This window comes from Saimiri boliviensis, chromosome 6 (genome assembly GCF_048565385.1).
Source record: "Saimiri boliviensis isolate mSaiBol1 chromosome 6, mSaiBol1.pri, whole genome shotgun sequence".
In the NCBI taxonomy this organism is placed as follows: Eukaryota; Metazoa; Chordata; class Mammalia; order Primates; family Cebidae; genus Saimiri; species Saimiri boliviensis.
This window is the reverse complement of record NC_133454.1, coordinates 70,579,082-70,600,425: the sequence shown is the minus strand read 5'-3', so window position 1 is coordinate 70,600,425 and position 21,344 is coordinate 70,579,082. Positions and strand designations below refer to the sequence as shown.

At 40.1% G+C, this 21,344-nt stretch overlaps 2 protein-coding genes and 1 pseudogene across 2 annotated transcripts in view; 2 read left to right on the top strand and 1 right to left on the bottom strand.

Annotated features, from left to right (window-relative positions):
- NEU3 (neuraminidase 3) overlaps positions 1-21,344 on the top strand; it is a 65,445-nt gene that overhangs the window by 43,327 nt on the left and 774 nt on the right. Inside the window, exon 5 of the mRNA XM_074400924.1 lies at positions 14,764-14,852. Within this exon, the coding sequence (XP_074257025.1) occupies positions 14,764-14,852 (89 nt within the window). The remainder of the gene's footprint in view (positions 1-14,763; positions 14,853-21,344) is intronic.
- Positions 13,384-14,138, bottom strand: LOC120364672 (large ribosomal subunit protein eL37 pseudogene; annotated as a pseudogene).
- SLCO2B1 (solute carrier organic anion transporter family member 2B1) overlaps positions 14,778-21,344 on the top strand; it is a 109,752-nt gene continuing 103,185 nt past the window's right edge. Inside the window, exon 1 of the mRNA XM_074400918.1 lies at positions 14,778-14,852. The gene's annotated coding sequence lies outside the window, so the exon portion shown is untranslated. The remainder of the gene's footprint in view (positions 14,853-21,344) is intronic.

Genomic DNA, 21,344 nt, shown 5'->3' with positions numbered 1-21,344 from the left:
AGGCACCAATTCACTAGGAAGAGGCTCAGCTTCCTTCCACTGGTTCCCCTCTTGGGCCTGTTCTTGCTGAAGCTCCCAACCTTATTTCTGTCTCTGATGAGGACTTGCCCCTGCCAGGTTCAGCCACCCACCCATTCAGGAACATGACCTTATCTGCTGGGTATCAGGGACACTTGGTCTTTGACCTCTCATAGCTTACAGGCCAGGAGATGGGAGATAGAGACCCTTAAACAGGGAGCAGATGAGGCTAAATCATTGCAGTGATGTGGGTAGAGAGGAAGGCAAGGATGCTGTAGAGGTAGAATTGGCAGGAATTTGTGGCCAACTGTAGATAAAGGACATGAGGTATTCCGGCTCCTGGGTACCCAGGGGCGAGGGTGGCCAGTTAGGAGCTTAGGATATATCTGACCTCATGGGTTGTTTCTGAGGCCCAGGCCCAAGGACCTTTTAAGAGGATGACTTCTGGTCACAAAGACTGGCTTCTGCCTGAGGAAGAGCCTGTGTAAGTCTCCATAGGACCCTTTCCACCTCCCAACCAACCACCAGAACCATGGACTTAGGTCTGAAATCGCTGCTTTGAATGAAAAGCTATTTCATGCCTCAGTAGTAAAGAGCAGACACAATTGATGCTCGCATTAAATCCCACCATTAGGGAGCTTTTCCAAGCACGAGGTTATCAGTTTCTTAGATGCAGTTTCATAGGAGGAATTTGGCCAAAATGGAACCTTGTTCATCTAACAGCTGAAGCAGCCTATTTAAAAAGCAAAATTAAATGTTACGTACAAAGCATGTCCATCAGTGACATCACAAGCCCTGTGTTTATTCCACGAATAATTATTGAGCACTGTGGCAAGGCTCAGTGCCAGGCTTAGGAATCCAGAGGCCCTGCCTACATTTTCATTTTTTTCCTCATTTAGTTTTCATAGTTTCGTCTTCACATTTAATTATTTAGACTCACTTTGGGTTTGTTCTGGTGTACAGTATGAGGTGAAGCTCTAAATTTTCCCCCAATTGGTCTGGGTACATACGAGTTGTAATTTAGATCAGAATTTCCCAGAGTGAGTCCATAGAATACTGATCCTATAAGATACTCAGGAATAAAACAGATTCTATAGTCAAAGAAAGTTTAGGAACTGTTGCATACCCACCACCTTCTTAGAGATTCACAATGTATATTAACATAGTAGTAAGAAAACTTTCATGTCTTGATTTGTAATTTTGAGTACAGACTCCATTTAAAAACAACAGCTATGAGCACAGCACAGAACACTCCTCTTTGGAGTAAAGATGGCACTACAGCAGAACTGACATTGAGGCCTCTGCCTCAGGTCTGGCTTCTGCATGCTTATGGATCTGGGGTCTGGCCAGGAAGTGTAATGCATACATTGCCAGTTCTGCTCCAGAGCCTGCAGTGCTAAGAACTCTTCCAGGAGCCACAAACCATGGATGTCCCCAGGGAGGGTAAGGCAGCTTGCCTGGTACTTGGCTAAGACTTGAAAGAGGAGTGGTTGCTCTGGGCCTTGAAAGATGAGCAAAGTAGGCGAGGTAGCCCTTGTGAGGGCGGAACCCCCTCCAACAGGGACACACTGCCACAGCAGTGACCCAGAACATACCTCCACAACTGCAGGACATAAATTGCTATACAAACAGAGATGCCTGTGAGGAGCTAGGTGAGAGCAGAAATGCCTGTAACCTGGGGCAAAGGTGGGTGCGGGCATGGTGCTGGAACTCTCCTGCGGGTGTGAGGGAAGGGCACTAAGCAATCACTTTCAAGGGCTGGGCCCCTGGTGAAGCAGGGCCTCCTGGGGCCTCATTACAACACCCAGTACAGACCATACATGTGGCGCTCTCCTAAGGCCTCTCTTTCCCTGGGGAGTCTACAAAGTTTTTTTCTTGTCTGGAGCAAATAACTGGGAGTTGGGGTGGGGTAAGAGGAGAATGTGGGGACCCAGATTCCTAGGGATTAATTAGGGCCCTTCAGTGAAATGTTTCTCCTTTGGAGGCCAATTAAGACAACTGGAAGCTTGGGAGGTGGGGACAGGGGAAGTAAATACTTGAGACAGGCCCGTTTTCCTCTGCAGGGCTGTGCCCCTCAGGGATGGGAAGACCTTGGGGGTACCCTGTCCATTTACAGCAAAATACAAGGGCAAAGATAATCACAGGATTGTTTTTATCATCTAAAAGCAGAACTTTAGTGGTGCATTGCATAAAGTGCATTATCTCAGAAGTTACCCTCACCTCTGTAGTAACTGTCTTATACTGAGCACTCACTATGGGCCAGGCCTTAGGCTGTGCCTTTACAGTCATGATTTCATTTTTAAAAACAGCTTTACTGAAATGTAATTCACGTATCACAACTCATTCATTTAAAGTGTATAGTTCTATGGTTTCTAGTATATTCACAGAATTGTGCAACCATTGCCAAAATCACTTTTAGAATATTTTCATCACCTGTTAGTAGTGACTTTCCTTATCCCCTCCCCAATTCTTCCCAGCCCCAGGAAACCATTAATACCATTAATAATTTTATTAAAACCATTAATAGGGCCGGGCACGGTGGCTCAAGCCTATAATCCCAGCACTTTGGGAGGCCGAGGCGGGTGGATCACGAGGTCAAGAGATCGAGACCATCCTGGTCAACATGGTGAAACCCCGTCTCTACTAAAAATACAAAAAATTAGCTGGGCATGGTGGCGCGTGCCTGTAATCCCAGCTACTCAGGAGGCTGAGGCAGGAGAATTGCCTGAACCCAGGAGGCGGAGGTTGCGGTGAGCCGAGATCGCGCCATTGCACTCCAGCCTGAGTAACAAGAGCGAAACTCCGTCTAAAAAAAAAAAAAAAAAAAAAAACCATTAATAAAACCATTAATAATTTTCTGTCTCTATAGATTTGCCTATTCTGGATATTTCATATGAATTAAATAATATAACGTGCTTTTTTGTGATTTGCTTATTTTACTTAGTGTAATGTTTTCAAGGTTCATCCATGTTGTAGTAAATTCATCAATGTATGTCATTCCTTTTACAAAACAGCTTTATTGAGATATAGTTCATACATACAATTCACTCATTTAAGGAGTACAATTCAATGGTTTTTTTATATATTAAATTATTACCTTTCTAAAACTATAGTAAAATTGACATAATATTAGCCATTTTAACCATTTTAAAACATTAATTACATTCACAATGTTTTGAAATCATCACCACTATTTCCAACAAAAGCTCTATAAACATTAAGCAGTACCTCTCCATCCTGTCTCCCCTTAGCCCCTAGCAATTTCTAATCTAGTTTTTGTCTTACAAATTTTCCTCTTCTAGATACTTCATATAAGTGGTATCCCACAATATTTGTTCTTTTATGTGTGGATTATTTCACTAAGCATAATGCCTTCAAGGTTCATCCATGTAGCATACATCAAAATTTCATTTCTTTTTGTGGCTGAATAGTATTCCCCTGTATATGTACTCCACATTTTGCTTATCCTTTCATCAGTGGGTGTACATTTGGGTTGTTTCCACCTTTTGGCTATTAGGAATAGTGCTTCTATGAACATCCATGTACAGATTTGTATTTTGAATATATACCCAGCAGTGGATTTGCCGGGTTATGTGGTAATTCCATGTTTAATTTATTTGAGGAAATGCCAAACTGTTTTTCTAAAATGGCCACATCTTTGGCATTTCCCTCAGCAATGTATAAGGGTTTCAGTTTTTCCACATCTTTGCTAACACTTGTTATTTTCCCTTTTGATTATAGCCATTTTAGTGAGTGTGAGGTGGTAACTCTTTATAGTTTTGATTTGCATTTTCCTAATGTCTAATGATGTAGAGCATTTTTTCATGTGCTAATTGCACATTTGCGTATCTTCTTTGGAGAAATATCTATTCAAGTCCTTTGCCCATTTAAAAATTGAGTTGTTTTTTGTTGTTGAGATGTAGAAATTCTTTATGTATTCCAGAAGCTAGTAACCTATCAGATAGACAAATTGCAAATATTTTCTCCCATTTTTATGGGTTGTCTTTTTACTTTCTTAATAGTGTCTTTTGGAGTATAACATTTTAAATTTTTGATGACATCCAATTTATTTATTTTTCTTTTGTTGCTTGTGCTTTTTGTGTCATATCTAAGAAGCCATTGCCAAATCCAAGGTTATGAAAATGTACCTCTGTGTTTTCTTCTAAGGGTTTTATGGTTTTGGCCCTTACACTAGGTCTTTGATCATCTGGAGTTAATTTTTTTTTTTTTTTTTTTTTTTTTTTTGAGACGGAGTTTCGCTCTTGTTACCCAGGCTGGAGTGCAATGGCACGATCTCGGCTCACCGCAACCTCCGCCTCCTGGGTTCAGGCAATTCTCCTGCCTCAGCCTCCTGAGTAGCTGGGATTATAGGCACGCGCCACCATGCCCAGCTAATTTTTTGTATTTTTAGTAGAGACGGGGTTTCACCATGTTGACCAGGTTGGTCTCGATCTCTCGAACTTGTGATCCACCCGCCTCGGCCTCCCAAAGTGCTGGGATTACAGGCTTGAGCCACCACGCCCGGCCTGGAGTTAATTTTGTATACAGTATAAGGTCAGAAACCAAATTCATTTTTTGGCATGTGATTATTCAGTTGTTCCAACACCATATTTTGAAGAGACTATTATTTCTTCATTTAATGGTCTTGGCACTCTAGTCAAAAATCAATTGACCATAGATACATGGGTTTATTTTTTGGAGTCTTAATTCTATTCCATTGACCCATACATTTTTATTTATGCCAGTACTTCTCTCTCTCTCTCTCTCTTTCTGTGATGTCTTGTTCTGTCACTCAGGTTGGAATGCAGTGGCAAAATCATAGCTCACTGCAGCCTTGAACTCCTGAGCTCAAGCAATTCTTTTGCCTCAGCCTCCCGAGTAGCTGGGACTACAGCCATGCACCACCACATGGGTTTGGATTGTTCTCGTTTCTCCAGTTACATGAGAGGTGACCTTAGATTGTCCATTTGTACTCTTTCAGACTTTTTGATGTAAGCATTTAATGCTATGAACTTTTCTCTAATACAGTATTCTAGAGGTTTTGATATGTTATGTCGCTGAAGCAGGAAAATAGGGTCTGGAGTAAGGGAACGTAAAGCTAATTCATACTTCAGCTATGACAGAAATATCCTCTCCATAGAGTGTGTGCTGTAAATGACTTTGTAACTTTATTCATTCTTTCCATTTACATAGGGTATACCCAAGATAACCAGTGGAATCCTCTAGGGGGTATTTAAACTCCCAAATATTCTGTAACAGGGCCTTTGAGCTCCTATGCTTGGGCCTACTCCCACACTGTGGAGTGCACTTTCATTTTCAATAAATCCCTTTGTCCCTTCCTTGCTTTGTTTGTATGTTTTGTCCAATTCTTTGTTCAAGATGCCAAGAACCTGGACACTCAGCACTGGTGACATCACTGTTATCGTTCAGTTCAAAGAATTTTAAAATTTCCATCTTGATTTCCTTGTTGACCCAATTATCATTTCGGAGCAAGTTATTTAATTTCTATGTATTTGTGTGGTTTTGAGGGTTCCTTTTGGAGTTGATTTCCTATTTTATTCCACCATGATCTGAGAGAGTACTTGATATAATTTCAATTTTCTTAAATTTACTGAGATTTGTTTTGTGGCCTATCACATGGTCTATGTTGGAGAATGTGCCATGTGCTAATGAATAGAATGTATATTCTGCAGTTGTTGAGTAGAATGTTATGTAAATATCTGTTAAGTCCTTTTGTCGTAGAATATAGTTTAAATCCATTGATTCTTTGTTGACTTTCTATCTTGATGATCTGTCTAAGTGCTGTCAGTGGAATATTAAAGTCTCCCACTATTATTGTGTTGCTGTCTATCTCATTTCTTAGGTCAGGTAGTAATTGTTTTATAAATTTGAGAGCTCCAGTATTAGGTGCATATATATTTAGAATTGTGATATTTTCCTGCTTGACTAGTCCTTTTATCATTATATGTTGTCCCTCTTTGTCTTTTTAAACTGTGGTTGCTTTAAGGTTTGTTTTGTCTGATATAAGAATAGCTACTTCTGCTCACTTTTAGTGTCCATTTGCATGGAATATCTTTTTCCACTTCTTTACCTTAAGTTTATGTCAGTCCTTATGTGTTAGGTGAGTCTCCTGAAGACAGCAGAAACTTGGTTGGTGAATTCTTATCCATTCTGCCATTCTGCATCTTTTAAGTGGGGCATTTAGGCCATTTACATTCAATGTTAATGTTGAGATTTGAGGTACTATTCTGTTCATGATGCTCTTTTTTGCCTGAATACCTTCATTTGTCTTCATTGTGTTATTGTATATAGGTCCTGTGAGATTTATGCTTTTGTTTTGGTGTATTTCATGGATTTGTTTCAATATTTAGAGTTCCTCTTAGCAGTTCTTGTAGTGCTGGCTTGGTAGTGGCGAATTCTCTCAGCATTTGTTTGTCTGGAAAAGACTATCTTTCCTTCATATAGGAAACTAGTTTCACTGGATACAAAATTCTTCACTGATACTTCTTCTGTTTAAGGAGGCTAAAAGTAGGACTTCCTTCTAGCTTGTAGGGTTTCTGCTGAGAAATCTGCTGTTAATCTGATAGGTTTTTCTTTATGGGTTACTTGATGCTGTTGCCTCATAACTCTTAAGATTCTTTGCTTTATCTTGACTTTAGATAACCTGATGATTATGTGCCTAGGCAATGATCTTTTTGTGATGAATTTCCCAGGTGTTCTTTGAGCTTCTTGTATTTGGATGTCTAGATTTCTAGTAAGGCTGAAGAAGTTTTCTTCAATTATTGCCTCAAATATGTTTCTAAACTTTTAGATATACCTTCTTCCTTGAAAACACCAATTATTCTCAGGTTTGGATGTTTAACATAGTCCCAAACTCCATGGTGGCTTTGTTCATTCTTTAAATTCTTTTTTCTTTGTCTTTGATGGATTGGGTTAATTCAAAAGCCTTGTCTTTGAGCTCTGAAGGTCTTTCTTCTGCTTGTTCAATTCAATTGCTGAGACTCTCCAGTGCATTTTACATTTCTCTAAATGTGTTCTTGATTTCCAGAAGCTGCGATTATTTTTTATTTATCCCATCTATTTTGCTGAAGAATTTTCCTTTCATATCCCATGTCATGTTTTGATTTCTTTAAGTTGGACTTCATTTTACTCTGGTACCTCCTTGATTAGTTTAATAATCAACCTTCTGAATTCTTTTTCTGGCAATTTAGAGATTTCATCTTGGTTTGGATCCATTGCTGGTGTGAAAGAAAAATAAATCTTGGGGCTCCTAAATCACTAAGCTAAAGGGAGAAGTCAAGCTGGGGACTGCTTGGGGCCAAACTGCCTCCCATTCTATTCAAAACCACCCCTCTGCTCACTGACATAAATGCATATCTGATTGCCTCCTTTGAAGAGTCTGATTAGAAACTCAAAAGCATGCAACTGTTCCTCTCATCTATCTGTGACCTGGAAGCCCCCTCCCCGCTTTGAGTCTTCCTACCTTTGTTTCAAGTTTTCCTGCCTTTTCAGACCAAACCAATGTACTTCTTACATAGATTGATTGATGTCTCATGTCTCCCTAAAATGTATAAAACTAAGCTGTGCCCCAACCACCTTGGGCACATGCCATCCGGACTTCCTGAGGCTGTGTCACAGGTGTGTCCTCAGCCTTGCCAAAATAAACTTTCTAAATTGAGACCTTTCTCAGATTTTCTGGGTTCACACTGGTAAGCTGGTATGATCTTCTGGGGGTGTTAAAGAAACTTGCTTTGTCATATTACCAGAATTGTTTTTCTGATTTCTTCTCATTTGGGTAGACTATGTCAGAGGGAAGATTTGGAATTTAAGGGCTGCTGTTCAGATTATTTTATCCCACCAGGTGCTCCCTTGATGTGGTATTCTCCCCCTTCCCCTAGGAATGGGGCTTCCTGAGAGTTGAACTGTAGTGACTGTTTTGCTCTTTTGAGTCTTAGCTACCTAGTGGAACAACCAGGCTCTGGGCTAGTCCTGGGGAGTGTCTGCAAAGAGTCCTGCGATGTGCTCTATCTTCAGGTTTTAGAGCTCTGGCTACCAGCACCTGCCCTGGTGGAGGTAGCAGGAGAGTGAAGTGGACTCTGTGAGGATCCTTGGTTGTATTTTTGTTTACTGCACTGGTTTTGTGTTGGTTGGCTTCCAGTCAGGAGGTGGCACTTTCAAGAGCGGACCAGCTGTGGTTTTATAGGCAGGATGCAAACTTGCCTAGGGACACCTGGTTAAGAATTCTGGTTTCTTAGGCAGTGGACAGGGCCACAGAGCTCCCAAGAGATTATAACTTTTGTCTTCAGCTAGCAGGGCAGGTAGAGAAAGACTACCAGGTGGAAACAGGGATAGGTGTGTCTGAACTCAGACTCTCATTGGGTGGGACTTGCTGTGGATCCTGTGTTGTATTGGGGATGTGGCTCCCAGTCCAGTGGAGTTATATTCCCAATGGGATTATGGCTGCCTCTGCTAAGTCATACAGGTCACCAGGAAGTGGGGGAAAGCTGGCAGTCACTCACAGGCCTCACCCTGCTCCCATGCAGCCTGCAGTGCTGAACGCCAGTCTTACTCCCGCTGTGCCACCACCACAACATCAAGTCTATTTCCAGGCAGCCAGTGACCTGCTGATAACTTGCCCCAGACCCTGAGCCTTCCGGTTGAGAAAGCAAGCAGACTCATAGTTTTTTGGCATCTCAGGGAGCCTGCAATGGTGATCTAGTTCCTTCAAAGGATCTGTAGCTTCTCTTGGCCTTCATGGAATGTTTCTGTGGTAGTTCTTGAGGCAAAAGTTTACAATGTGGGTCTCCACATGCTGCTGTGTTCATGTGAGTAGGAGCTGCAAGCTAGTCCTGCCTCCTATCTGGCATCTTTCCCCACATGAGATTTATTTTGATATACTTTCACATTCAATGTATTTGTCTTTGGATCAAAAATAAGTCTTTTATAGATAGTATATAGTTGGGTAATACTTTTAAAAATACATTTCTCTAATCTCTGTTTTTTAACTGGAGAGCATAACCCATTTACATTTAAAGAAATTACTGATAAAGAAGGACTTGTTTCTGCCATTTTGCTATTTGTTTCTTCTCATATCTTTTTTTGTTCCTTAGTTCCATCACTACTGCCTTCTTTTGTGTTTAGCTGATTTTCTTGTAGTGTGCCATTTTGATTCCCTCCTCAATTTTTTTCTGGATATCTTAAAGATATTTTCTTAATGGCTACCCTGAGAATTACAGTTAACATTCTAAATTCATAATAATCTAGTTTGAATTGATACCTACTTAGCTTCAGTAGCATACAGAAACTCTGCTCCTGTACAGCTCTGTCTTCTCCTCCTTTATGTTATTGTCACAAATTATATTGTTATAAATTGTGTTCCTGTTAACATAGATTAATACTTTTTCTTGTGTTCCTTGGTCTTTTAAATCATATAGGAAAAAAGAGGTGATATATAAACCAAGCATGCAATAATACTGGATTTTTATATTTATCTATATAGTTATCTTTACCAGAGATCTTCTTTATTTCTTTATGTGGCATCAATTTATTGTTTACTGTCCTTTCATTTTAACCTAAAGAACTTTCCTTAGTATTTCTTATAGGGAAGTTCTGCTAGTGATGAACTCCTTCAACCTTTGTTATCTGAGAATGTTTTAATTTTAATTTCATTTTGAAGAATCATTGTGCCATGTATTGAATTATCAATTGACAGAGTTTTTTTTTTTCTTTTATTGCTTTAAATATGTCATTTAATTGCCATCTGGTCTCTGAGGTTTCTGATAAGAAATCAGGTATATGTCTTCCTAGTCAGGTCTCTCTTGCTGTTTTCAAGATTCTGTCTTTTGACAATTTGATTATAATGTATCTTGGTGTGAATATCTTTGATTTTCTCCTACTTGGGGTTTGTTTAGCTTCTTGGATGTGTAGATTGATGTCTTTCTGCAAATTTGGGAAATGTTTGGCCATTATTTACTCAAATATTCATTTGTACCTTTCTTCTCCTTCTGGTACTCTCATAATGCGTATGTTGTTATGTTTGATGGCTCTGCTTATTTTTCGTCATCCTTTTTTCTTTCTGCTCCTCCAGTTAGGTAATCTCAATTGGCCTATCTTCAAATTTACTGATTCTTTGTACTGCCTGCTCAAATCTGCTGTTGAATCCACCTAGTGAATTTTTCATTTCAGTTATGCTTTTTAACTCCATAATTTCTACTTAGCTCTTTTTTATAATTTTCCTTTCTTTATTGATGTCATGTATTTATTGAGACATCTAGTTTTATTTAGTTCTTTGTTCATAGTTTCCTTTTATTTTTTGAACATACTTAAGACAAGTGATTTAAACTCTTTGTCTAGGAAGCGCAATGTCTGGGCTACCTCCAGGATAGTTTTTGTTAATTAATTTATGTTTTCTATAAATAGGCCATATTTTCATGTTTATTTTTTTGCATGCCTTCTAAATTTTTTGTTAAAAACAGTACATTTTGAGTATTCTAATGTGATAACTCTGGAAATCAGATTCTCCTCACTCTTTCCAGCATTTCCTGCTATTGTTAGTTACATGCTGCAATAATCTTATTTATTTATTTATTTATTTGGTGCCAAATTTCTTTATTTGAAGGAATGGTACAAATCAGACTTAAGTGGATGTTTTGGTACAACTTATAGAAAAGGTAAAGGAAACCTCAACATGCATGCATTGCCTTGGTGACCAGGGAAGTCACCCCATGGCAATTGGGAAATTAGCCTAAGGCTTAGCTTTCATTATCATTGTCTCCCAGGGTGTGCTTGTCAAGAGATACTCTGCCAAGCCAGATTCAGGTGCTCCTATCTTGTGCAAGTTGGTCATGTGGTCACCCAATTCTTTGATGGATTTCACCTGCTCATTCAGGTAATTTGTCTCAGTGAAGTCACACAAATGGGGGTCATTTTTGTCAGTGCAGTTCCAGTAGTGACTGATTCACATTTTTTTCCAAACATAATACACACTCCATCGCATTCAGCCTGCTCTCCCAGTCATCATGGTCTGGTTTCCTGATATCCTGAAGGAAGATTCGGCCACCTCGTTAATTCTATAGCTTCAACAGTTTCTTGTCATGTTCCCTCTCCTCATGAGACTGGTGAAGAAATTATTTGGCAAAGTTCTTCAAAGCCACATCATCAAGGTAAAAGTAGTAAGACATAGACAGGTAGACGTAGGAGGCGTAGAGCTCCAGGTTGATCTGGCGGTTGATGGCAGCCTCTGAGTCCTGGTGGTAGTTCTGGCACACCTGCAAGGGGGACGCTGTCACCTTGGTAGCAGCTGAGGAGAGGCGGTGGTGGCGGCTGTGGCTGAGTGGTGCTGGAGCGACGGTGGGGGCCTTGGCGCAGTCAGAGGGTGCAGTGAGGAGGTAACGGAGGACTGGCTATGGGCAGCTGGCCAGGGTGGGGGGATGAGCGCCAGTTTCATCAAGCACTATTGAAGCAGGAAACCACAGCGACTCTTGGGGAAGAACGTCTCATATGCTGCCATAATCTGTTTCTTTAGTGACTTTTGCAAACTGTTTTTGGCAAAGATTGTATTCTTTGTTGTGGTCACTGAATTCTCCATCTGTTAGCTCAGTGGTCAGCCAGTTTCTTGAAAGAGATTTCCCTAAATGCTAAAATTTAGCACCTATTTCTTCATAAAATACTCCATGTTGTTGCACTTTTTTTTTTTTCCTGAATTGGATCCAGGGTTTTAAAAAAGGTTGATTCTGTTAGTTTTTGCCAACTCCAAGGTGGCTTATAGAGAGACAAATTCTTGGCACTCTCTATTTCATCATTCTCAGTGATGTTACTTCGTTGATTTTTTTAAAGCAAATTACTTGATTGGACTCAAACAATAAGTTTGGTTTTGCTTGCGGTCAGTTGTAACTAAAATATCAATTAAGATTTTTTAGACTTAGCTGCATGCTGCTTCGAGTTTTTCCCAGACATTCATGGCTCAGGGTCATCCAGGGAATGTGGGAAGAGTTTATAGATAGAACTCAATCTTCTTTCCTTTCTTGAGAACACCATCCTACTCCTGACTTTTCAGAGGTGATGGTTGTTGTCGCTGTCTTCTGGTTCTTCTGGCTTGAGGGACTGCAGATTTTCTATTAAAGTGTTAGTCATTGTGCTTGGAATTATAACTGTAGCCTGTAAAATCAGGAAAATCATCTTGTGCTTATTCCTTCTTTCAGGTTTTTGATATCTCTTTAGGCTCTGCCTGCTTTTGGTTGCTCTCCAGAATATTTAAGTTGTTTAAAAAAATGTTTCCCTGGAGTTTATAATTGTTATCTGTGGGGAAGGGTGGAGAGAAGAGGAAGTCTGTTAGGAGCTCTCTCTACCCCACCTGTAGCAGAATTGATTGGAACAGGTTTGAAATCCAGTTCTGGTGCTTATTTGTTTATATGGTCAACCACAATTAATTCTTTCCTAAGAGAACAGAAATTTTTTTTTATTGCATTTTAGGTTTGGGGGTACATGTGAAGAACATGCAAGATTGTTGCTTAGGTACACACATGGCAATGTGATTTGCTGCCTTCCTTCCCCTCACTTATATCTGGCATTTCTCCCAATGCCATCCCCCCGCCAACTCCCCACCCCGCACTGTCCCTCCCCTATTTCCCTCCAACAGACCCCAGTGTGTGATGCTCCCCTCCCTGTGTCCATTTGTTCTCATTGTTCAACACCCACCTATGAGTGAGAACATGTGGTGTTTGATTTTCTGCTCCTGTGTCAGTTTGCAGAGAATGATGGCTTCCAGGTTCATCCATGTCCTTAAAAAGGACGCGAACTCATCATTTTTGATGGCTGTATAATATTCCATGGTGTATATGTGCCACATTTTCCCTGTCCAGTCTATCCTCGATGGACATTTGGGTTGGTTCCAGGTCTTTGCTATTGTAAACTGTGCTGCAATGAACATTCATTTGCATGTGTCCTTGTAGTAGAACGATTTATAATCCTTTGGATATATACCCAGTTAAAAATTGTGATGAATCTCTCTCTCTCTCTCTGTATATATATAATATATAAAATATATAATATATGTATAATATATATATAATTTTTTGAATCATTTTAATCATTTTCAACTGCACAATGTAGTGGCATTAAGTATATTCACATTGTTGTATAATCATTACCACTATCCATCTCCAGAACTTTTACATTTTCCCAAACTGAAAGTCTGTATCTATTAAATATCTTTTATTTTACTTAACAGAAGAAAAAAGAACTAAAGCGAAACTTAGTAAACCAGTGAACTTCAGATAAATGTATCTTCAGCTCAAGAGATGTTAACTCCTTAAGAAGCATAAGAATTAAGAAATAAAAAGATTATGAAAAACACTGAGATTGGACTCATTATTTTTTAATTTCTCATTTCAACTTCAGAAGAAACAGTCATGCATGAATAATGCTTCTGTCAATGTTAGACCACATATACAATGATCCCATAAGAGTATAATGGAACTGGAAAAGAAATTTTTTTTGAGATAGGGTCTCACTATGTTGCTTAGACTAGAGTGCAGTGGAAAATCACAGCTCACTACAGCCTCAGCCTCCCAGGTTCAAGCAATCCGCCTTCAGCCTCTCAAGTAGCTAGGACCACAGGCACATGCCACCATACCTGGCTGATTTTTAAAATTTTTGTAGAGAACAGATGTTACTATGTTGCTTGAGCTGGTCTCAATTGATCCTTCTGCCTCAGCCTCCAAAAATGCTGGGATTATAGGCATGAGTCACGGTGCTCAGCCTGTAAAATTCTTTTTTTTTTTTTAATTTTTAAAACCAGAACATTTATTGCATGACTAATCATTGAAATTCTTAAGATGAACTGGATGCTACAACAGCTGTCCTCTTGGGTTTAGGTGTTGTTCCTTCACAGAATCCATGGTATATAATTTTTAGGTGCCTCATTGGACCAGTCCTGGTGGTATTTCGTCTTTTAGCCTTGGCACTCCAGTTATACTTTCTCTTGCGCTTGGCGGGGTAGCCACATTTGCCACAGGTCAACTCCTGAAGGTGGTAGGCCTTAGAGCCACAGCAGTGGCACAACATGTACATCTTATTGTGACACTTCCCAAACGATGACGTTTCCTTCGTCATCTTGCTTCTGCAGCTGACACCAGAGAGCTTTTTTTATCTTTTAATTTTTAAAAATCATACTTTCAGTTCTGGGGTACATGTGCAGGTCATGCAGGATTGTTACATAGGTATACACGTGCCATGGTGGTTTGCTGCATCCATCCCCCTGTCACCTATATTAGGTATTTCTCCTAATGTTATTCCTCCTCTATCTCCCCATCCCCTGCTATCCCTCCCCAACCCCCATCAACCTCCAACAGGCCCCAGTGTGTGGTATTCCTCTCCCTGTGTCCATGCGTTCTTATTGTTCAACACCCATTTATGAGTGAGAACATGCAGTGTTTGGTTTTCTGTTCTTGTGTCAGTTTGCTGAGAATGATGTTTTCCAGCCTGTAAAATTCTTATTACCTAGTACATCATAGCCCTCATGGTGCAATACATTATTCATGTGTTTGTGGTGATGCTGGTATAAGCAAAGCTACTGTGCTACCAGGCATATAAGAGTATAGCACATACAATTATCTATATTATATAATACTTGATAATAATAAAGGATTATGTTACTGGTTTATGTATTTACTATACAATGCTTTTTATCATTATTTTAGAGTGTACTTCTACTTATAAAAGAAGTTAACTGTAAAACATTCTCAGGCAGGTCCTTTGGGAGGTATTCCAGAAGGAGGACAGCTCAACGCATGTTATTGGCCCCTGAAGATCTTCCAGTGGGACAAGATGTGGAGGTAGAAAACAGTGATACTGATGATCCTGATCCCATGTAGACCTAGGCTAATGTGTGGGTTTCTGTCTTAGTTTTTAATGAAAAAAGTTAAAGATAAAAAAGATATTTTTAAACAGAAAAAAAATTATACAACAAGGTATAAAAATATTTTTGTTCAGCTGTATGGTATGTTTGTGTTTTAAGCCAAGTGTTATAAAAAAGTCAAAAAGCTTTTAAACATTTAAAAGTGTATAAAGTAAAAAAGTTGTAGAAAGCTAAGCTTAATTTATTATTGAAAAGGAAAATATTTTTTATCAAATTTAGTGTAGCCCAGTCTATAGTATTTATAAAGTCTACAGTAGTGTACATAATGTCCTAGGCCTTCACATTCACTCACCACTCACCCACTGACTCACCCACAGCAACGTCCAGTCCTGCAGGCTCCATTCATGGTAAGTGCCTTATGCAGATATATCCTTTTCTTCTTTTATACCATATTTTTACTGTACCTTTTCTCTTTAGATATGTTTAGATAGACAGACAAATAGTTACCATTGTGTTATAATCGCCTGCAGTATTCAGTATAGGTGTGTAGCCCAGGAGTAATCGGCTATGCCGTATAGCCTAGCTGTGTAGTAGGCTATGCCATCCAGGTTTGTGTGAGCACGCTATGACATCTCTCAGAAAATATCTCCGACTTTAAGTGATGCATGACTCTGTTAACTTTGTATACTTATTCTCACTTTCTTTTGATCTTCAAAAATGTTACTTATATCATTAATTTTATTTGGTCAAGGTTTAAAACATTGATTTCTACTGTGTAGTTATAATTCCCAAAGTTCTTTGGTCTTAATTCTACATTTAAATGGATTATGTAGTGCTCATTATCATTCGTTTATCACTGCTTCTCTATTCCATAATGCTTTATTTTGACTTAACCACTGGTTTTCTGAATTTCTTTATGTATTAGGTTTTTTAATGAAAAGCTCATAGGTGCTGTACTTTCTGAGTTCCTGGGAATATTTGCCTTTTGCCTTTGGGCTTTAATGACTTCAGACATTGTTCCACAATGTTGTGACATTGAATAATGCCAAGGAGAAGAGTTTTCCTTCTTAAGTGCTTGTAACATTTTATCTTTATCCTTGAAGTTTGATAACTTAATCAAGGTATGTGTAGGTATTGATCTTCCTGCACCAATTATTCTTGAAATAAGAATAGCTGCCCTAGAGTGCTGCAGAATTATTTCATGGAACTTTCCTGCTGTTTATCTTTGAATACTCTCTCCATTGCATTGACTGGTATTTTTACTTCAAGGACACCAAATAACCTTCTGGTAAACAGTTTCCTTTTATACTTTTTTATCTTCCCTTCAGTTAGGTATTGGGAAGAGAGAGAGCCTCTCTCTTTTTTGTAACCTGGAAGCCATCAGTAAATTAATCCAAGAAACATCTCTATTAAATGAGTACATTTGTAAAATCAATCAACCAACATCCACTTGTGACCCGCTATTCACCATACAATTCATTCACTCTCTAGATTTAGCCCCTCTTCTGTGTCAGACTCTGTGCTGAGTCCCAAGGACTGAGATGACTTACACCTGGTGTATTAGGCTGTTCTTGCATTGCTGTAAAGAAATACCTGAGACTGGATAATTTGTAAGAGTAGAGGTTTAATTGGATTATGGTTCTGCAGTCTGTACAAGAAGGATGGCACTGGCATTTGCTTCTGTGGAGGCCTTAGCAAGCTTACAATCACGGTGGAAGGTGAAGAGGGAGCAGGCATTGCACATGGTGGGAGCAGGAGCAAGGGAGGTAGGAGGTGCCACACACATTTAAACAACCAGATCTCATGAGAACTCATTCACTATGGTAATGATAGCACCACACTATAAGGGATCCACCCCATGACCCAAACACTCGCCTTGCCCCCCACCTCCAATATTGGGGAAAACATTTCAACATGAGATTTGGACATGGACAAATATCCAAACCATATCACCTGGTCTCCAGCTCCAGGCCTTGCAGGGTGATGAGAGGACACAGGCACAATCAGAAGATGAAGCAGAATTGAGATGAGCAAGTAGCCCAAGAGCAAAGTAGGGGCCATACTCAAATAAGGCAGCTGATACAAATCTGAAGCATCAGATTTGTAGGGTAATACAAGACCATCAGTGGGAAAGAAAATGAAGAGTCAATATCTTCAGAATGTAAGAATCAGGTTGGGAGTACAAGATAGGTTGAGGCAGGATGGTGGTGGTGAATGAGGAGATGGTGCTGGCTGTGTAGCCATGGGGCAGAAAGGCCACTTTACAGGCACTTAGACTAAATTATAGGTCTGAGTCTCCTGACCCCCTCCCTTGTTCTCCCTCCACATCGCTTTTGGGTGCATTTCTTCCTCCTGAGCTTTTCTCCATCAGCTGCTTGTCCTAGCAGCTTTGTCCTTGCAGCTGGTTCTGATTTTGCCCCCAGGTCCATCAAACTAGGCAGTCTTGGAGACACCTTTCTTACACTTTCCTGTGGGAGAATGTCTATGGTGCTTTTGGGTGGGAGAAATAAACAAGCAAAATAATTTTTCTTTGCACCCCTCCTCCTAAAGATGATGTCAGAAGGAAAGTCCTAAGTAAAGAAGAGTCTGGAGTCTGGGAGAAAAGGGACAGAAGCATTAAGGAGTCTTAACATCACACTGACTTTTCAAGTTGTACTCTACAGCTATTCTGGTTCCTGTGATCCTGTCCTGGGTAGGACTTACCCTGACCTAACCTTTCTCCAGGGACAAAGCAGATGGGCTGTTGGGAAGACACTACAATCGATTGGCTCTGAACCCTGAAAAAAGGGTTGGGTAGAGGAGGGCTCTGCTGTGTATTAGTCAAAACACTTTTAGTGTCCAGCTAAAGCTAGCTGTACCACTCAGTATCTTTCAAATAGCAGAAAACAACTCTGGCTGGTTTAATCGGCAAATGATTTTACTAAAGGATATTAGGTATCTCACAAAATCTCTATGGGGCCAGAGATCTGGGTCATATGTCTGAGTTCTGCTTGCAAGGAAGGCTGGAAAGGAAGTAAAGTCTTCTTCAGTGGGAGGAGAAGCTGGGAAACTCCTCAAACACAGGAAGCTTCTGGGCAGCCAAGAGAGTGACAATGTCCAACACACCAGCTTGAGTAAACAGAAAATCCATTCGTTCCCTTAACTGGGATGTCCAAGGGGATAGTTTGGTTTCTAATGTGGCTGACCCAAGGATTCAACTGATCATTCTGTTCTTGCTCCATCTCTAAGATATTTTCCCCATATTGGTTTCATTTTCAGATAAGTCCTTTCCAGAGTCACATTATAACTTTCATGGGCCCTTAGTACGTTTGCTTTTTGGTTTACTTCCTCCATACAACCATATTAAAAATTATACTTTTGGCCAGGTGCAGTGCTTACACCTGTAATCCCAGCACTTTGGGAGGCCGAGACGGGTGGATCACGAGGTCAAGAGATCAAGACCATCCTGGCCAACATGGTGAAACCCTGTCTCTACTAAAAACACAAAAATTATCTGGGTGTGGTGGCACATGCCTGTAGTCCTAGCTACTCAGGAGGCTGAGGCAGGAGAATCACATGAACCCAGGAGACGGATGTTGCAGTGAGCTGAGATCGCACCACTGCACTCCAGCCAGGTGGCAGAGTGAGACTCAAAAAAAAAAAAAAAAAAAAAAATTACATTTTTACAATTGCATGGGTATAAAGTTGAATACAATCCAGGCTAGACTGTATTCCTTTTCTTCTGATTTTAAAATAAATTAAAACATTTTCCTGGGCTCCTAAAAGTATAGTGGGCCCTATGCAGTTTCCTGCCATTCCTAATGAATAACTCAACCCTGGCTCTTTCACGGGATGAGGAGTTGGCCAGTAGCAAATCCTGACTCTCCCAGCTTACTCCATCCTTACAGCTCCTGATCCCAAATGATGAGAGTGCACAACACCCTTTCTCTCATTGTATATAGTGTTGCTTGAAAACTCCCTTGGCTCATTTGTGGAAGAATTGCTGTGTTCAGGACATGGGAATTTTCTAGTTAGACCGGGTCACATGCCCATCCTTGAGGTGGAGAACATGGTGCTGTGTGGTCACCAGCCCCACTGGAGTAACATGGAGTCGGGGGAGTTGCAGTTTCTAAAAAGAAGAGTTACTGGGCACATAGAAAAGTAATAGGTATCCACTCCAGCAGCACAGTGAAGATGTTACAGGTGGAGAAAAGGTTCACCATCATAAATGATCTGGCCTTACCAGGAAGTGACTGAACCATTTGGCAGCTATGACCTTCACTTAGGTTTGCCCCTGAGCATCATCTTGGAAGTTGCCAAGCACTTCCTGGCAGGTGGGCTGGAAAGCTGATTTATTTGTTCAGGTACCACCAGTGAATAGGTATAAAATCATAGAGCTAAAGAGCCCAGATTGTTAGACCTTTAGACTTAAAATTTTAAGAATTTCAAATCATAGAAACTTAGACTCTAAAGATTTTAGCATGTTCATCTCCAAAAATCTAAAATACATAAAATCATGAAATTTTAGATTTTTGCATTTTTCCCCTTGGAATCTTTGTTTCTAAATTTTAAAACTTTACAATCTCAAACCATAGACCTCAAATCTGAGAACTTTAGAATCTTCTACTCTAAGAATGGTTTTAACATAATAGAATATTAGGACATTGAGCCTTTGAAAAATACTGAATTGCAGAATCTTGCCTTGGGGGTCATGAGTCCTTTGAATCAGAGAAGCCTGTGCTGAGACCTCTGGTCTCCTGACCCTAGGATCTCTGAGCTGTCAGGGACTTAAAGTCAGGGGAGAACTACATTTGGCAACTCAGATCTTTATAAGGAGTTACTGGGGTGGATGGTGAATTTAGAATCCTAGGGGTCAGTTTCTGCTCTGGTTGTCTCATCTTGAACCTGGCCTGATCCTTGCTCAGGGACCTTATAGTCTCCCTAGCCTAGAATACACATCTGCCACACCCCCAGCCCGTGCTGTCCCATATTCTTGGGCTGATTTTTTCCTTCTTGGGGCTGGGATGCCCCTGCCTCCCCTGGTGACCACTCACTTGAATAGGATCCCAAACTGGACAGATGAGCTCATTGGAGAGGGCAATAGGTTCCTTCCTCAGAACTTTTCCTAGGGCTCTCTGAGCCTTCTAGAGGCAATGACTTATTCTCTGAATATTGTGCCTCTGGAACCTAGAAAAGTCATCCAGTAAGATACAGAAATGCCAGTGAAATCTCACCAGGCTCTTGCAAGATGGCATAGGGCAACTGTTGGTTTTGTTTAGGGTCTGATATTCAGTATCACCCTAATGCTTCCTTCATACTACTCAGGTCTGATAGCCACCTCTCCATGAGGAGCATTAATTAAGCGGCTCAGGGACAGGAAAATTCCCTGAAACTAGAGATTATTCAAGACTGAGAATAAAGGTAACACGAAATAATATTTACTCCTTGATGTGGTTTGGATCTGTGTCCCTGCACAAACCTCATGTCAAATTATAATCCCCAGTGTTGAAAGTGGGGCCTGGTGGGCGGTGATTGGATTATGGGGGTGGATTTCTCACGAATGGTTTAGTGCCATCCTATTGGTGCTGTTCTCATGATAGTGGGTGAGTTCGTGTGAGATCTGGTTGTTTAAAAGTGTGTGGCACCTCCCCCTCACTCTTACTCTTGCTTCTGCTCTGGTTATGTAAAGTGCCTGCTCCCCCTGGCCTTCTGCACTGACTGTAATTTTCCTGCAGCCTCCCCAGAAGCCAAGCAGATGCCAGCATCATGCTTCCTATACAGCTTGTAGAACTGTGAGCCAATTAAACCTCTCTTCTTTATAAATTACCCAACCTCAAGTATTTCTTTATAGGAATGCAAGAATGGACTTAATACACACCTGAAGTTTTTCTGGTGGTCATTCATTTGTTTTAAGTAGATGTCTTCATAATTATATCTATGCATTTATATGTAATACATATACATTTATTTATATTCTATGTAGAAGAAGGATTTGAGATTCCTTTAGAAACTAAAGACAAAATTTAAAAAAAAAGAAAAAATATAAAAAATAATCAGAGAGAGAAGAGCAATTGATATTTTAAGGTACTTGAACAAGAGAGATGCAAAAGATGAGAAAGGGGCTGAATTCCTGTCAGCTAAGGCAAAGAAGAATCTGGCTGGGTATGAAGTATTTCATTTCCCAGCAAAAGAAAGAAAAATAGTTTGCTTTTATATAAAATATTTTTCTTTCACTATTTTAAAGGAGAAATTTATTGGGCAATGTTGAGTAATATGGGGATTACATTAAACTCATGAATTCTGCACAGTAATATTAAAAGCTAATAATATTAAAATAATATTAAAAGCTAATGCTTACTGAGTGCCTACTATGTGCTTTCTTGTATCAGAAATACAAATCTAGCTGGGCGTGGTGCCTCATGCATGTAATCCCAGCACTTTGGGAGGCCGGGATGGATGGATCACCTGAGGTCAGGAGTTCGAGACCAGC